At 38.8% G+C, this 18,190-nt stretch overlaps 1 protein-coding gene across 5 annotated transcripts in view; it reads right to left on the bottom strand.

Annotated features, from left to right (window-relative positions):
* LOC147235684 (multiple epidermal growth factor-like domains protein 11) overlaps positions 1-18,190 on the bottom strand; it is a 158,432-nt gene that overhangs the window by 53,512 nt on the left and 86,730 nt on the right. For all 5 annotated transcript variants that reach the window (XR_015105925.1, XM_086143851.1, XM_086143852.1 and 2 more), the window contains 3 exons: positions 4,379-4,625; positions 4,085-4,205; positions 2,528-2,664 (listed from right to left, as the gene is read on the bottom strand). Coding sequence is in view for 4 of the 5 variants with exons in the window: in XM_086143851.1 (XP_085999977.1) it covers positions 2,528-2,664; positions 4,085-4,205; positions 4,379-4,625 (505 nt within the window). In the remaining variant the exon portion in view is untranslated. The remainder of the gene's footprint in view (positions 1-2,527; positions 2,665-4,084; positions 4,206-4,378; positions 4,626-18,190) is intronic.

The following is an 18,190-nucleotide window of genomic DNA, read 5'->3' as shown; positions in this document are numbered from 1 at the left end:
CTGTGAATCTTTGGAATTTCCAGACCTATTTTCCGATGAAAAATATTTTTTCATTCCTCATTATTTAATTGTCATTTAACAGCAGCTGTAATTTTGACTGTACGGATAGCCTTAGAACTGGATGTGTTGCGTCTTCTACCTAAATAGTTCCCGGAAGCATGGGTTTTTGTGCAAAGATACTATTTACTGGTTGCCCTACTTTTCAATGTCTGATGATCATATCTTAAGAAACCATAAACACATTTCAGGCAACAACCAACGATATTTGAAAACAAGCGGGTGGAAGAAATGCTTTTTATGTGTGCAATATAAACATCACATCCTATTAACTGTCTATCAATAATAAGATAGCCTGCTGTCAAAGGTCAACATAATGATGAATGGAAGTGTACAAAATACGCAATCTATTCATAATCATTTGAACTGTGGTTTTACATCCAGAATGAGAGGATGATGAATTAATCCTGCCTCTCCTACAGGTGAACAAAATACAGAACAATATTATTATGATCAGCATGATCAGCCATCCATTATCCGCACAGATAATACGAGCCTTGCCATCAAGTCAACTGGCTCGCTTCTTGGGTTAAGAGGCTACACATTATGCTGACACCTTCGATAGTGCTGAAGGTTAAACCTTACAAAGCAGCCATATGGATAATAATAATGAGGACCGAGCAGATTACACTGGACTGAATAGAAAATTCTGGAAGCTGGGCGAATGTTTGAGTTAGCCCTACATCTCTGTATCCTTAACACGTCTGCATCTTGAAACCATTAAGAAGTAGACAAATCACTTAATTAAATTGTCTCAGTGAGGACTTCTGTTATGCGTCACGTTTGAATCATGACGACTTCCTCTGCACTCTTATCTTGGCTAATTCCATTACAACATGGAAGGGGAGGAGAACTCGATCTAGGAATTAATCCATGTAGGTTAATTTACCTGTCTGGGGCCCAAATGAATGGAGGTAATTTGGCCCAATTGAGAATAACGATGGGGGGGGGAGAAAGATTGAGTGAATGAAAGAAGGGTATTATTGAGGCAGGAAAAGAGAGGGAGACAGGGGAGATGTGGGAGTTGCATAGCCTTTTTCAGCTAAACAACACTATCACAGTTGACGGGGGTAATAAGGTAGAAAACAATTCGAAATGGCTTTTGGTATAAATCTCCCACTTTTGGTGATGGGGAGGAGAAGGAGTGAGAAAAGGAAGTAAAACAAATTGCTGGGCATTAACAAGTGAGGTGGAGAGCTGGAAGTGGGAGTTATTAACATTTAACACTGAGGAATGAGTCACACAAGAGCAGATGTTGTTTCATAGGAGGTGAAATCTCATGAGTGACTCTTCCATATGGTGACATTGCGTTGATTGGACCAATGAGCATTAGTTATCAAGCTGCTAAGAAATGCATAGAAATGTAAGGGGTCACTGTGGGGGCTGCAGTTGACAAAGTGTGTGTATGTGAGTGTGTTGTGTGTGTGTGTGTGTGTGTGTGTGTGTGTGTGTGTGTGTCGGGGGGGGGGGGGGGGGGGACAGGGGGTGATGATCAATTGGAAATAGCAATCTACAACCGAGGTCTAGTTAGTTTGCCAAAGGTATGATAACGCCTAAATTATCAAAACAAAGATGAGCAGATTTTGAGAGAAGAGGATCATGAAGACTAGATGCTTTTGTACCCACAACTATGGACTGTTGTTGTCCATTGACTGTTGTCTCAGTTTTTTTTTTTTTTTATTCATCTGTTTTAGTCTGCAAATTATTGCCATTCATTTAACCTTTTTACCTTTTTTGAAATCTTTCTTTATACAGCACATCGGCCAGCTTAAGTTTTTAACTTGTTCAGAATTTCATTGTGTTCTATTTAAACTTAATTTAAAATTTTATGGGACCTGATTGTCAAGATGCGTTGCCTCTTTTTTAAATCAGGCATGTCATTACATTTTCATAACGCCATTTATTACTATTGTAAAAAGTACCTTAAAATAATTTCATGCAGTTTTAAATTTGCAACCTTTTCATTTGGCATGTCTTGTGTAAACTTTGCATCTTTATGTACATGGAGATCACTTCTCATCAGCTAGTTTACAAACTTGTGACAAGATGAACTTGTGAGAGAAAACATCAGATGAATATTTAACTGGTTAATGTAAAAAAAAAAAGTCAAAAAATGTTAAAAAAGTTGTAAACAAATTCTCAGCACATTAATAATATACACACTGAAAGTTTGCATGTTCATGTTCATTACACAAGTAATATAACCCAAACCGACTTTAACTTAAGACTTTTCTGTGACTGGATGCAAGAAGCTTTCACTGGAAAATTCTGCACTGGATTGTTTGCTATGATCACACAATTTTCTGCAACAGGAGAAGCATTCTGGACAATTTTTGCAATCCTTGCTGAGCAGTCATAGATCTGTGTTTGAAGCTATATTATACTTTAACCGTATCATTTATTTCCAATCTGCTCCAGGTGGATAGTGCTCTCAGGTATGTTGCATACTGCATCCGTGTTCATACGTTACCTCTCTCCGATGTAGCCAGCCGTGCACTGGCACTGACCACTTATGTGGTCACACAGGCCTCCATTTCGACATGTGCACTCCTCGGAGCAGTTGATACCGAATGACCCGAACTGGCATGGCTGGGCGCAGACCGGACCCTGTGGAAGATGCAGATAAAAAAGCATTACGAATATGAGCGAGTCGTTTGAGACCGTAGAAAACATCATTCAGTTGAAATACCTGCAAAGAGGAATACGTATTCATAATTTAATAATGACCATAAATGCAATTTACCTAACAGTAACTGCTGTTAGGAAATACTAACGTAATTAGAGTAAAAGAAGACACAAAATAACATATCATAATTGTTTGTACATGGCTTGTAAGGTTGTTATTGACTGCTGAGTGTGCATATGCTTGACTGATGAGTGTGCATGCGCTCACGATGTATTACAAAGTCTTTACTAAGTCTTTGGGGAATACACTTTGAAAAGTGGGGTGACACTTTGTATGGAAGGAATGGAATGGAAAAAAGTTTAAAATTGCAATATTTGCTTCAATCATTATTATTAATCATTTTTACACGGTCAACAGTGTACCAAGCAGCCAAAAATGTAATATCTCATTACATTATGCACACAAGGCTATAAAATTAGGGGAATTTGAAGTTTTTATTAAATCATTGCCCCTTTTGTACAATTCATTATTGTTACCAATTAGTTTAATGGGAGACATAAGTTTGGCCCTTTATATTTTGATTAACGCAGCCACTGCAAAAAGAAGAAAAACCATAAACCAGCATTAAGCCAAAAACAACACTATAGGTAGTGTTTGACAGTAAACTGTGCCAATATGTTTAAAACAGCAAATTGCTGTGTGTGTACTTACAAGGAGAGCACAAAGTGCTGAAGTACACAAAAGTACACTGTGACTGTTCGCACAAGCTGCCAGTGCTCTGTGAACTGCATTATCCAGTGGCTGTTACCATGACATCATTTGAAGTGAGACGTAAAACAGAAGGTGCAAGAGGCTGCTCATTCACTGTTATCCCCGTGTTTGCAACTGATGATGTAAGCAAGGGACTTTTGTAAAGTCAGACACACACACACACACAGCTGGGACAGTGGCAAAAAAGCAATGTGGCTCTAATTAAAACACTGTGTTCTGCAACTCTATAAACTAATTAAAATGGATTGCTACTCTGGCAAGATCTTCAGTTCCTGTACTAAGACACTGTGCAACAAGTGGCACTGGTGCAGGAATTGATGAATGTTGCACTCTGAAGCAAAGCAGTCCCTTTCTTTTAAATGGAAAGTTTAGCGATTTGAGGAATTTCATTATTTTTCAATTTCATTTTCTGATACTCATGAGTATTACTTGCAGATCTATGTATACTTGTACATTTCTCAGCTTGTTTTTTGATAATTGAATTGTATATTCTGGGCAGCTGTGTTGCGCAATTAATTCTTTGTTTACAGATGCCACCTCTGATTTGCTCCTTGAACATCCCTTCGTGTAAGATCATCCTCTGCTTGAATGAGTGGAATGCTTAAGTTTTACTCGTGAAACTTGTCGTACCACCCAGCCGGCAGGACAGGAGCACTGCCCGGTGACATGGTGGCATGTTCCTCCATTCTGACAAGGACAGCGCTGCTCACACAACGAACCATGTTTCCCTGCAGGACAAGGTTCCTCGCAGCTACAAGGAAGGAGAACATACAGCAGAAGTAAAAAGGAGTTTTTAAAGTATATTTTAGTTAATATTTTGTTAATTATTTGGTGATCTCATGACATTTTTTTCATCCTTAAGTCTCCACTTTCTCATAATTTCTTCTTGCTTTTTTTTAGATAAGGGGAGATAGATTCACTTACAAAGCCCCGGTGTACCCGGGTGCGCACAGACACTCGCCAGTCTGATGGTGGCAGGTGGCGCCGTTGAGGCACTGACATTCTAAGAGGCAGTCCTTGCCGTAGAGGCCAGGGTCACATGGTTCCTCACAGCGCCAGCCCTGGTAGCCATCGGTGCAAACGCAGGCACCCGTTATTGGATTACACTTGGCCCCATTTCGACACTGGCAGCGGTTCGTACAGTGGGGCCCCCAGAAGTCGTTCTCACAGCCTGGACACAAATGAGGGTACGAGTCAACATCGGAACAACACATTGATATCTGTGTGAGGAGACGATGGGTCACAGACTTTTCATCAAATAAAGGAGAGGTGAGATGAAGTGTTTCAGTTGAAATAAAAACAAAGACTGAGGGGGGAGTGGATTAAATTTATAAGTGACAACCTCCAACATATTCATTTTTAGCCTCTCCAATAAAAAGATAACCTTTTGGCTGTGGTTAATATGAACTTAAGATGTTTGGATAACAGCAAAGTGTCAATCTTATTTTCACAAAGAATCTATCTAGAATGCCGGATTGCAGTTTGTCACAGTAGTTGAACAGTAGAGATAAAGTAGACATGAGCATTATATTGATGTGGTACTTCACTGTTATAATAATGACACATTTTCTTTGGTGAATTCACTTGTTTGTTTTTAAAGATAGAAAGTGCTATGGGTAAATTCCCAGCTTCTCTTCTGAAAAGAGAGGAAAGCTGTTCTACCAAGAGACAGTCTAAAGATACTTTTCTCTGCTCTCCACCTCCCATTTTCAAGCAAAAATCTGAAACGGAGGGCTCACAGGGAATAGTAAAAAAACATCTAACAAGGAAAAAATTAACTCTTTTAATATATATCATTAATCAGAAACAATGTAAATGTATATTTTCTTAATTACTTGTGAGAAGCTTTTTGATGCAGGCTGCATTAACACTAGATTTTATGTGCTCAGATGTCATTCTTACAGTTTTTTGGAACACAATATCAAGCAATTTTCAAATGAATGAATACTTGTATGTAATGTATCAATATAATTAAATTGACACTATCACAGTTTGATGTTCATCTACAAATGTGAAGGCAATCTACATTTTCAGTGCCCTTTTTTTGATAGACTCCCCTTTGTAGCATCATATGAGCTGAAATTTCAAGGATATTCTTGAATTCTATTTGTATAAGTCTTGATATGCGACCTTTTTGAATAATTTTTGCTGAAATAAAAGGAGACTTGGCCCATATCATGTGGCCATCTTTGTGAATGAAGAGAGCCAGCAGAGCCTGAGTTGATAAACATTCATATGGCACAGTGTTTCAGAATGCAAGCACCCATGCCTAATGGGAATTATAGTTCCCACTTCTTAAAGCTGTCACCTTCATGCAACACTGTTAGTCTTCCTGTATGCATTTCTTTGAAGTGCAAATTACAGTTGCTACACAACTGCAACAAAAATAATTCCAGTTTGTTCCTTCTTAAAGCCACAATAAAATTTACCATCCATCCATCTTTCCCCGCGAACAGTGAGGCCCAGACCTCCCTCTTCACCCATTGGCTACGCTCCCTCTTCCCCATAACAGACTGGCACAGAGTCCACATTGGTGCATTGCCCCACTGATACACCTGTTGATCTCCCGCTCCATCCTTCCCTCACTCATGAACAAGACACCGAGATACTTAAACTCCTCAAGAGGGGAGGACCTCTTCCCCAACCCAGAGTGGGCATCCCACCAGTTTCCGGGTGGATCCCCATTCTGACACTCGGCTGCAAAATGCTCAAGAGAGAGCTGGATATCATGGCCAGATGAAGCCAACAGAACCACATCATCTGTTAAGAGCAGAGACTCAATCCTGTGACCACCAAACTGGATACCATTGATACTCTGGCTGCCCCAAGAAATTCTGTCCGCAAAAGTTCAGAACAGAATCAGTGACAAAGGGCGGAGTCCAACTCACACCGGAAACGGGTCCAACTTACAACCGGCAATGCAGACCAACACTGATCATTCAGGGAGCGAACAGCCCTTATGACGGGATTCGGTACCCCATACTCCCAGAACACCCCCCACAGGATCTCCCATGGGACATAGTTGAATGCCTTCTCTAGGTCCACAAAAACACATGTAGACTGGTTGGGCAAATCCCCATGCCCCCTCAAGGACCCTGCTGAGGGTATAGAGCTGGTCCACTGTTCTGCGACCAGGACGAAAACCACACTTCTTCCCAGGGGACCGAGGAGTATGATCCCCCTGTAGTTGGAGAACACCCTCCAATCCCCCTTTTTAAAAGGAGATCACCATCCCTATCTGCCAGTCTACCGGCACTGCCCCCGACATCCACACAATGCGGCAGAGGCATATCAGCCGGGACAGCCCTACAGCATCCAGAGCTTTGAGGCACCCAAGGCGGACCTCATCCTCATCGCTTCTGAAGAGCTTTTTGAATGCTTCAGCAACTTCAGCCCTGGAAATGGGCATGTATGCTCAAGAGTCCCCCGGCTCTGCTTCCTCATTGGAAAGCATTTCAACGAGATTGAGGTAGTCTCGGAAGTATTTCTGCCACTGATCTACAACGTCTCGAGTTGAGGTAAGCAGCGCCCGGCTCCACCCCTCTTTTCACCCGAGTGTCCAGGACATGCAGGACATGTTTTCTTCTTCATGGGATGTCTTCTGAGCCACACTTTGTCTGGTCCCTCCCCTGGGAGCTGTTTGACTTGGGTGACCCGACCAGGGGCATAAAGCCCCCGACAACATAGCTCCCAGGATCACTGAGACACGCAAACCCCTCCACCACGGTAAGGTGGCTGCTCACGGAGGGGAATAAAATTTACCATAAATACCAAATACTTCATGTGCCCTTCTTCACCTTTCTCTCCGAAAAGTGAGTCATTGGGAAAATAATGACTATTTCAATATTCCAATGCCAGGTTTTAAATTTTGAGATATATCACTTAATCTTCTGGGGTTTGGACAATCCCACATAATATCAACTGTAGAAGATGTTGAAAAAGAAAAGAAAAAAAAAAAAACAGCCTCTGCACATTAACTGTATTGAACCAGTTTTGTTGAGCAAAATGCTGTGAGGTGTTTTGCCCCAACACTTTCATTTAAGCAACTCTTTCTTATAACTTTATGGAAACTGTGAAACTTCATATAAATATACAACACAAATAGATAATAGTTATAACAGTCCACCAGAAGGTGGAAATCACAACTTAATTATATATGTTTACATCTTTTTGCTATGGTTGATGTTTCTGCTTAAGATAGGGTATAAATGAGGCCCCTATCAATTTCATACATCAATGCTTCCAGAAACTAGCTTTGCACCAGACAAGCAGTCTACAGGTATTTTGCTATTGTTCCTTTCAGGTATAAGGTTTGAAGCTGTTTTTCTGGGTAACTCCAGAAGTGTTTTGTGAAATTGGAAAATTCATCTGACTTAGTGTTGGCTAGATGGGATGGGCGAATCAATAATTGAATCTAAATTTCTTCTTAAACAATTGTCTTGACATGATACTGGTGTGATGTTTTTTTTTTTCTGATGTGTACCACACAAAGAGGTTTTTTAATCTGTACAACATAATGTATAGAAGTTTCTGCAGCAGAGACGTATTGAAAGTAAACTCTGGTAACTGCCAGACCTCCTACAAGGACACTGCATTTTGGCTTTTTTTTACACCTCATGCTTCATTCTAATGTTGTCTTGGCTTTATATAGAGATTTATCTGGCCCATGAGGGGTAGCAAAAGTAAACGTATTATAAAATCAATATGGAATCTCTTTGCTGGAGATATTTATGCAGGCTGAATACAATACTGTCAAACTTTTGTTGTTTTTTTTATATATTTTCATCATAGTTTGTTGTTATTAATTCATGCACATTTTACACATAATTACTATTTATAAAAGAGGACAACACTGTTAAAGAGAAAACACCCATTTATTATCATTGGGACCCCATTGCACGTCTCCCTGTGTTTCGAATGGGAAGCCACAGAGGCCAACAGAGGGATGAAAGAATCTCACTCATCATTTAGTGTAGTTACACTGTAATACAGCAAATTGAACCATGGACCCCAGAAGATTAAACTACATTTTCAAATGCCTACTGTTCCATATGTATCTGGGAGATACTATTCATGCATTATAAGCGAAAAGGGGTTCGGGTCTTAGGAGGTGAAAATTATATTTTGACACACATTTCACCTTTAACTGACAGGTGCTGCCCAGAAACAGACAAAGTTAGAGGTCAGGGGAACATGTATCCTTGGTTACAGGGACTTTTTGTAACACCTTGGTTCCCCAGGATTAAATCCAAAAACACTATGTCAGGGGTGGGACATAATGGATTGTGTTCTAATCAGTCAAATCCATGATTTACAGTTTTGTTCTGTCATTTACACAATATATTGTTTGCGCAACATTCAGTTAAGGCAAACACTGGACTGATGCATCCGATTAAACATCCCAAGATAATGCTCTTCTTATTAAAAATGAAAGCTAAATATACAAGCACAGTCACCTTTCTTCTTCTCTGGTCCCTCACATGTATTTTAGGGATCTATTGTCAAACATTTGTCACAGATATGCAGCCAGATGAATCACTGCAATAAATCCCAACCTTAAGACCCTCGGTGACACCGAGCACAAAACATGGAACATTACATTGTATATTACATCATCTCTCATAACATAAATCAAAGGCCTATTATCCTTTTGATATATGCTCCCAGGGTGAGCTCTGCTCCCTGGAGGGATGGTGAAGTACAGAGAGCTTCAGTGCCAGGAGCTTTGAATGAATGGCCCTGAGGTAAAACGAGAAAAAACCCCAGGAAATGGGACTGAAACAAGGCTGAGAGCGATGGGCAAACTTGTCCAGACTTAACTTTTCTCGCAGTACGTGGGTGGTAGTTTCATGATATTATATTGTTAAATGTTTCATCAGTACTGTGGTGGGCAGAACTATGAGCAGACAAAGAATAAATCAAACTCACACTCCTTCCTTCTCCATCTTTCACTAATTTACTCTCTTCTAACCCGCCACCCCCCTCCACACACACACACACACACACACACACACACACACACACACACACACACACACACACACACACACACACACACACACACATACTTTCGACATGTCTCAGCACCCCGGTCCTTTTACCCTCTCTCATCCTCTCTCGCTTTCTCTCAGTCTCTCCTCTCCCCCGCTTTGTGCTGTTTCTCTTTTTCAGAGAGGGGAGTTCTCTTTATTACTCTTAACTAGTGAGGCAGCCTAGTCAAATCCTTTATCCTCTCACAGCCTCAATTATTCAGCAGCAAAGAGTCCAAATCAAGTGACTAATGACTTTGATCAAGAGTAGCTCACTGGCACTAAGCAGAACTTTCTACACTAAATTAAGGGCAGCATAATGCACTTTGGCAAGGGGCTAAGTCTTTAAGGAATATTTCGAGGTTTGTGGTGGAAGTCGTTCTTTGCCAATAAAGATAGTGTAGCATCAGGGTTAGATGCAAATGCCATGGCAACGGTTTTTAAAGATTATCCGACAAGCACCTCAAAAGTTTATTAAGACAGCAGCATGAGCCATTCTGCTAAAAGAGTCCCACTGGTTTGTTGCAAATATTCTGAACTGAAATTAAATTTTCTTTATGAATCTATCGACATTCACGATTCCTTGTTCGCAGTGTTTTTTCTGCCAATCTCAGGCAATTTTATTTCGTTTTCGCAAGATTGCAGGCGAAGCAGGGGAACAGGAGCACTTATTTCAGTTCTGTTACCAAAACTCATACGCTATTTAAGATTAAGATTAAGAGGATGACAATGAAATTCCTTGTTTACCACTTTTAAAGAAATTTTAAAGAAAATTTTACAGAAATAATTTGCTACATGTTAGAATAATACAGTATATACCAATGACTAAAATGTCTGGATTTCCTTGCAACATTCAGTGTCACTGTCAACTTGAATATCAATAAATAGTATCCATCTGTGTGTGTGCATGTATGTGTGCATGCGTGTGTGTTTGTGTGTGTGTGTGTGTGTGTGTGTGTGTGTGTGTGTGTGTGTGTGTGTGTGTGTGTGTGTGTGTGTGTGCGTGTGTGTGTGTGTTCATGTTCAAATACGTTTTGCTAGAAGCTTTATTTGAGTTTTAGCTATAGTTTTTAATGACTTTGTTTTAAAACTTGAAAATTTGACTCAAACTTATGCACAGGGCAGCTGTCTTAATTAGAAAAAAAATACATTACCATATAACTACAATTTTCCCTCTATAGAAAAGTCTATCCGAGGGGTGAGTGATAAGACAACTATTACTATACATTTCTGATTTTCTTTTCTTAAGAATAATGCAGTAATAAATGAATTGTGAAGGTGCAGGGAGGTGGAATTTTATTACTTTTGAAGTAGGCAGAATAGATATTTCCTTTTGCTTCCAGCCTTTGCCAAGCTAAGCAAATCCTGTTTTTTGTCTTTCGCAGAAAAAAACAGAAAGAGGTTGGAGTTAGGTAGGATTTTTTCCCAGTTTATTTTGCTCACGTCATAACACAAAGCCTCTGTCAGAACATTTTGGACACAGCACTTAGACTCTACACAACATATCCCTCTGATCTCCCGTTGGACCAAATAAACAATGAAATTTGTGCTTGTTTTCCTACTGAATTTCATCATTGAGGTTCAATAAAGCGGTAATTACCAAAAAAAGGCAGAAAAAAAATGCAACACAAAAGGACTTCTGAAAGTGCCATTGTTTTAATCCAGTTTCACCAACACATACACAAACATCATCATGTAAAAACTGTGACTTCAAAAACAAGACAAGCGAGAACCACTTGCACTTATAGATGAGTAACTGCTGCTCCAACACAACCAGTGCCCGAACGTTCAGTCATCCCACACTGTGACAAACATTCTGATTCAGCACAAATGTTTAAAAGTCGGAGCCGCTTGACTCTCTTTGTTCACAAGAAATACACATCGCAAGTATTTTTCAATTCAGTAACAATTCATTTCAGACGCTTGCCAAAAGCTCAACATAGAGCCCCCTCTAACGGTTTAAATCCAACTGAAAATGAAAGTCACTATATATTTCCTCAATTAATCTGCTGGTGAGAAAACAACAGCCACACAGAACAACCCCATCAAATGTCATCCATTTACTTCGGATATCAGCCACCGTGATGCGAAATTACTTTGTTTCAAAAATTCAACTGACAAATGGAGCTACTTTAATAATACTTTTCCTACGCCCATGAATGCAACAGCAGGATCCACAGCTGCTGCAGCCACTACAATTTGTTTCGGAAGGTTTACAAGGCTTGAGGCTTATAATGTAAATTACAAAGGCCCTTTTTTATGTAAGAAACTTGCGCACAGAAGTAAAGGACTCATTTGCCCCTTGCATTCTTTTTTCATGCTTGTGACCAGTGAACAGTCAGCCAGGCTTCTACAGATTCCTCGATAAAACTCTCTCCTCGGTTAAAATCCTGCCGTCAGCCGAGCTATTCCATCTGTGCACCTCTTTTGAAACACAAAGCATGAAGAGAAGCATGTAATCCACCTTACATCATACACATGTGGTCTTCATAGAAACCTCTAACACCATGCATATCAGAACGTCGCACAGCAATCTGCGTTGGTTCAATGGATTATGTAATGCTCAACACACTGAATCATTGTTCTTCTTTAGTTCTTCTTAGTTGGCTTGTCAAGATCATAGTACCAATAATAGATATGTTCTATTTAAACAAATACATGGCATGAATAAATGGCTGGAACCATAAAAACAAGTGACAAGATTTCAGTCAAATTACATTAAATTACATTACAGCCATTTGGCAGATGCTTTTATCCAAAGCGACTTACAAAAAGTGCAACTCACCAAAGATCCGAATTACCAGTAGTCAAAAGTCAGAAGTGACCACTCAACCAAATAGCCATCTCAAAACCATATACATACATACACTGATATTATCGTTAAGGTTTTTTTTTTTGTTGTTGTTTTTTCGGGGGGGGTTGGGGGATTAGTAGGGTAGTGCTTGGTGAAGATGTATGTTTTCAGCAAAAACATTTGGATTATATTTGTGTACCTGAGCATGTCATCCACTCTTATACCTGACAATTGGATTGGCCATGGCTGATGGCCTTAATTGGTCCTTGCAATGAGAATCAAGAATCAAGAAGAGAAATTATTTCAACCATGTAGCCCAATGCTCTGCTGAGGTACTTGCTTTTTTTGGCAATTGTGTATAGAAAAGACAAAAATTGTGAACATAAAAATGTATGAATAAAAACTGTATGTGCCAAAGTCAGTAAACAATTATCTTGGTGGTGTGAGCGAATAAAATATAATTGTATAAATATTATTAATATATATGTAATATAATATAATATAGTATAATATAATATAATATAATATAATATAATATAATATAATATAATGTGATGTAATGTAATATGATATAATGTTTTCCTGTAGTTGGAAAGGAGAAAAAGGATAATGATCTTCTCTAATACCCAAATGACACCAAAATGCTCATGATCTAAAATCACCTGCGTTCACAAACAATAATAAAAATAAATGAATAAAATAAAGTTATATTGGTATTATTAATTAGCAATGACTATACCTTGGACCTCCATTGAAAAATCATGGATTTTCCATGTCTATCAAATGGGTGAAAACATTTTCTCCGTGTTAACACGTGTTAATACAATCTTTCTTTATTCCTTTAAAATGTTAAAACAAAAGTCACATGAAATTATTCACAGACAAAATTTTAGTTTTCAAAATCTGTTGAAAATGTTGGAAATCTTTGACAATTGACATATCTGTGTGGAAATATTGCAATGTCCAAATCCAGATGAAAATGTTCCATATCCTAATGAAGATTTTCCAGACATTCATTGCCCATTTGCACAGAAACTCAAATATGCTTTGACCATGTGAAATTCATGAACTCCTCTACCTTAGCAGATTTATCCCGACAGCAAAGTAACTCATTGTCCCACATTGTCTGAGACTGGGGTCTCGAAAATGTAACATTCTGATTGTGGGAGCCCACTCGAAATTCCCTGTGCTGCAGTCACTATTGACTTCTTGCTGACACATCATTCCCCCCAGGTTGTCCTGTAATTCAAGTCCTCCATTGCAGAACTCTCTCCTGAAGTCATTTGTGTGAATTCATACAAAAAGTAATGCTAAAAATCTAGTGATGTGTCTGTTGCTTGTTATGATGTGACCTACGATGCAGGAGGGTATCTGCGAAATATTACCAGCCTTCGGCCTGGATATGTTTCTTAAAATCAATTTCATAAACCAGTGGACCTTGTGTGAATCAGCTCGGCCTTAATCGTCTCGGTTTAGTTTAACTCTGAGAATGACAAGAAGTTCTGCATCACAGGCATTTGACTTTTGTTTACAATGTGCATTTTTCCCCCTATTTGTTTTGTTTTTTTCTGTGAATTCACATGCCTTGATGATGGAGGTTGCCAGCACCTTCCTATTTTTGTTGTTTTTTTTCAAAAACATTTGTCAAGGTTGACAAGGGTGATTGGTAGCACCATCACCTCAGTTATTTGTGCAACAAAAATTAAAAACTTAAAAGTATGATTCTGTGAATCCAACTGCCTATGGGGACAAACATCTTCTGCAAAGAATACGGTGAGATCAGAAGAGATTAATTCAGCTATGTTTCTCTCCCCTCTGGTTTTTGCCGTTCTGTCCAGAAATTGGGACTGTAGCCTACACAGCTGATATGGACGAGGAAGTCTGTGAGTGTCATACTTACGTATCGGATATTAAATTGATGGATCACTTGTGTGTTTTGTCAATTTATATATATACTTTTATGCAGTCAAGCAACGTGCAGCATGATGAGAAAATAATTAATATTCATGCTGTGCATATAAACCATCTTAAGTGTATTTGCCTAAAATCTAACCTGACCTCAGACTGTTAATTGGATATCAAAAACAAACATCAAACTGGCACTAATTATATTACTTTAAAGATATATGTCTTTGCATTAAATGTTGGTACAAACAAATACATCGTGTCTCTGGCTTGTTAAACTTATTTTTATTTAGAATGAAGCTAATAAAGTTATTCTATGTACTCAGTGGAGGAAGAAATGTCTGTCTGGGTATCAGCTTTGTTATAAAATTTGTGTTTGTTATAAAACTGGTGGCAGCACGGTGGTTCAGCCTCACAGCACAAAAGACCATGGTTCATCCAAAAACATGCAAGTTAATTTGAAAAAATAAAGGAAATTGCCCCGAATGAGTAAGTGAATGTTTTTTTTTTTGTCTATATATGCGGCCCTGTAATTGGCTGGCATCCAGTCCAGGGTGTTCGCCGCCTCTCACCTGATGTCAGCTGGGACATCCCCTGCAACCCTGAGAGCAGGGTAAGTGGCGGAAGATGGATGGATGGATACAAAACTGGTCTGATTGAGCTTTAAAGACTGGCCTTTTCCCTTGATTTCTGCTTGTTTTATATTGCCCTTTCTACCTTATAAACTCCATTTTGTAGATATCCAGAACTCAATTTACTATGTATCTATTTCTGTAAAATTGTTTTATTTGTATACCATGTGCATCACATTAATATACAAACCCTATCTGTATTTTCAACCTGTTTCTTATTGAGGATGAACTGGGTTTTGTCTCTGTGTGTGAGTGTGTGTGTGTGCGCGCGCGCGCTTGTAAATGGTCTCTAAACAGTAAATGGACTCTATTTATAGTACTTTACAGCACTTAAAGTGTTTTACATTCACACTGATTGAGTCAGCCATGCAGGATCCAACCTGTTCATCAGGAAAGACTGGGGCTTCAGTGTCTTGCTCAAGGACATTTCAGCCATTTTATGAGCTGTTATTCTAATCAACTCGGGGTTCATTGGACGGTAACTATTAAGGGTAAAAAAAAAGCAAAAATTGACCTGGACTTTGATCTAACTGACTGTTTCTTATTATGACCGGTATTTTTTTTGGACAAGTCAGGAGTTGAAGTAGAATCACGTCGGCTCTAAGAGGATGCTTTATGATTAACTGGCATTTAATCAAAGTTTATTTGAAAATATTCTTTCAAATGGTTGTTCATTATTTCTAGATGAGATTGCATTAATCTTTGGGCTGTCAGACAGCCCTTTGTCATGGATGTGCTCGTGAGACGATGCAGATTTAAATACACATAGCATAAATATCTTTATGTCCTAACTTGTGGCGTAACAAATGCATAACATTTGTAATTTGTAGTGCTCTTTTTTTTTAAATATTGCCACACATGTACGTGGTGCATTCATCACAGCAGATGATAAATTTGACTGTCAAATTACAGTTATGCGTTCATGCAATCATACCAAAAACATAAACAATCATCAAATACATGATTCCCTAGGGCAGAGATTGGCAACCCATTGCTCTTCAATCCCTCTGATGGGGCTCCCTGTGGCTTTAAAAAATAATTAACATGTTTTTAATTTGAATGTATTTTATTTCAGTTTAAAATTTCATTTCAAATTTGAAGATTATGGCGATCTTGTAACATCTAAATAAAACGTGCTAAAATATTTTTGTCGCTCTTAATAAGTGACTGCACGTGTCAGTAAAAGGACGACCGCACACAGAAGATGGCATTTTTGGTTCGCTGTCGGTGAATATTTTAAGTTTGCTTTTTTTAAGCTTTTTTTCATAAACACAAGAAGCACTCTAATAGACACTGAGTACTTTGCTTAAAAGAAACCAACAACCCAACCACTTAGGCTCTACACAACATCTCCCTCTGATCTCCCATTGGTCTTTTTATTGAAGTTCAAAGTGTTTTGTTATATGCAGAAATGTCATTTAGTTTTCTCTGTAGCTGTTCATTGATTTGAAAAAATGCAACACACATCTTGTTTATACATAGCATAAAGGCAAAAAAAATATTATATTATAATTATGTACCATGTTAATTCATTTCAGTTAAATTTTTAAAAGGGTTGTGTGGCACCCAGTTTTTTCTATACTGTGGGGAAACGGGTCCAAGTGGCTCTGAGTGGTCAAGGTTGCTGACCCCTGCCCTTGGCTGTAGGGTTGTTGTGTTTGTGATGAATTTTTAATGGACATTTAACTAGGAAAAATTGTACAACGCCAAATTGGCATTAAAGACCACATCGTAACCATGTCATAGAAAAGAAAACAGAAAACAAAATACCTATTAACAACAATATTCAGAGTTGAAGTACATAAAGTGGTTTCAAACTCTTATGAAGAATTCATACAGTTAGTGATTCTATTAGCAGTAGCATTCAGTTTAATTGTATAGTCCAGGCCCGTGAAGTGCTGCAGGTAATGTCTGCCCGCGCTGTGCAAGGCTGATTGATTTCGTCATTAAAATGTCTGCTGCGCCGAATATAAATGCTTCTCTTTCTCTTTCTCTCTTGTCTTCCATCCATTTGTTAAAAAAAAAACAACTCGCAGTTCCACTCTATGTCCTGACACAAGCAAAACTTATGCAAATGACATGACTAATAATCGTTCGTTAGTCAGTATCAGGTGGAAGTCAGGCGCTTTAGTTATCCTTAGAAAAATGCCATGTGGCACAAACAAAACATTTTCAATAGGCATTTCTGCATTTTTTGAAGTGCGTTGAGATTATTTCCCTGAACTGATACAGATTTGTCCAGAATGTTTTACTTCTGCGTATTAGTGCTGCATTTGCTGTCAGAGCCAATCCAAGAATATTTTAATGGTTTAGTATCGGCTAAAATGAAGCCAATAAAAAACCCATCCTGTCTGTCCCCTTCAGCTGGTGATGGTGCAGCAGTGCGACTTTGAGTGAGCGCAGTTTTCTGCGGCAAAGAGAGAAAATTAGATTGTGAGTTCAAATGTATGTCACTGAGTTCACACAGTAGTTAAAAAATTTAATACAAATTTTCTCTTTGGTAAAGCAGTATATTGCTCTTGTTCACACAAATTCACTGAGTTCTCTGTTGGTCCTATGAGATCTAATGAAGAAGCCCAACCATCAGGGATGTTTTGTTAAGGTTCTTCATGGTCATTCAAGAACAACATTGTCAGCAATGTATTAATTTACATAAGATAAATATAAAATGTACTGGTGATGTATTTTATTATGACACCACTCTGTCGCAAATTGTGTGTATGTTATCTAAGAGCATAATTTTCTAACTCCATGGCGATAAGCTCAACATGGAAGAGACATCAAGGCGAGAAGATATGAATGGAGGGTGGCATTATACAGCGGGGAGGGGGATTTGACAGCAACACAGACCCCGCTAACAACAGAGCAAACAGCCCGAATGACATCTCAGTCATATCCGTTTTGTCATAATTAACTTCAGAGGTGGTCTCACATATGGTCCCTTTCAGCCCTCAAAGTCATCTCTGAGCGATGTGTCCGCATTTTCTGCAGTCATGTCAGTACCGAGGGCCAGGTTCAGACTATGTTTTGGTTCTTTCAGTCCCATCACAGAGCCCAAACAGTACTCCACAAGTGCTGGTCAAGAATGTGAAGTGATCATATTTGATAAAGTGAAGTGAGGTACTTTTCCGTTAGTCCACTTGTGCACTTCTATTCAGGTTCCTGAGACTAACTTTGAACCACGTTGACCGCTTGCATCAAAAATGAATCAGTTTGGAACCAAGTTGATTCCGGTAGAAAATAATCAGCAGTCTCGGAAATAGTAGCCATTAATTGATTTGGAGAAATCCCCAAATCTGTGGTTTGAGTACATAATGAGGTAGGAAGCCTAGGATGGAAATGTGGCATGAAGTATTTACAGCCTCATCCCTTTGTG

The sequence above is a fragment of the Fistularia commersonii genome, chromosome 3 (assembly GCF_037954325.1).
Source record: "Fistularia commersonii isolate RoL2024-O1a breed Wild chromosome 3, RoL_Fcom_v1.0, whole genome shotgun sequence".
Classification (NCBI taxonomy): Eukaryota; Metazoa; Chordata; class Actinopteri; order Syngnathiformes; family Fistulariidae; genus Fistularia; species Fistularia commersonii.
This window is presented reverse-complemented; position numbering and strand designations above follow the sequence as displayed.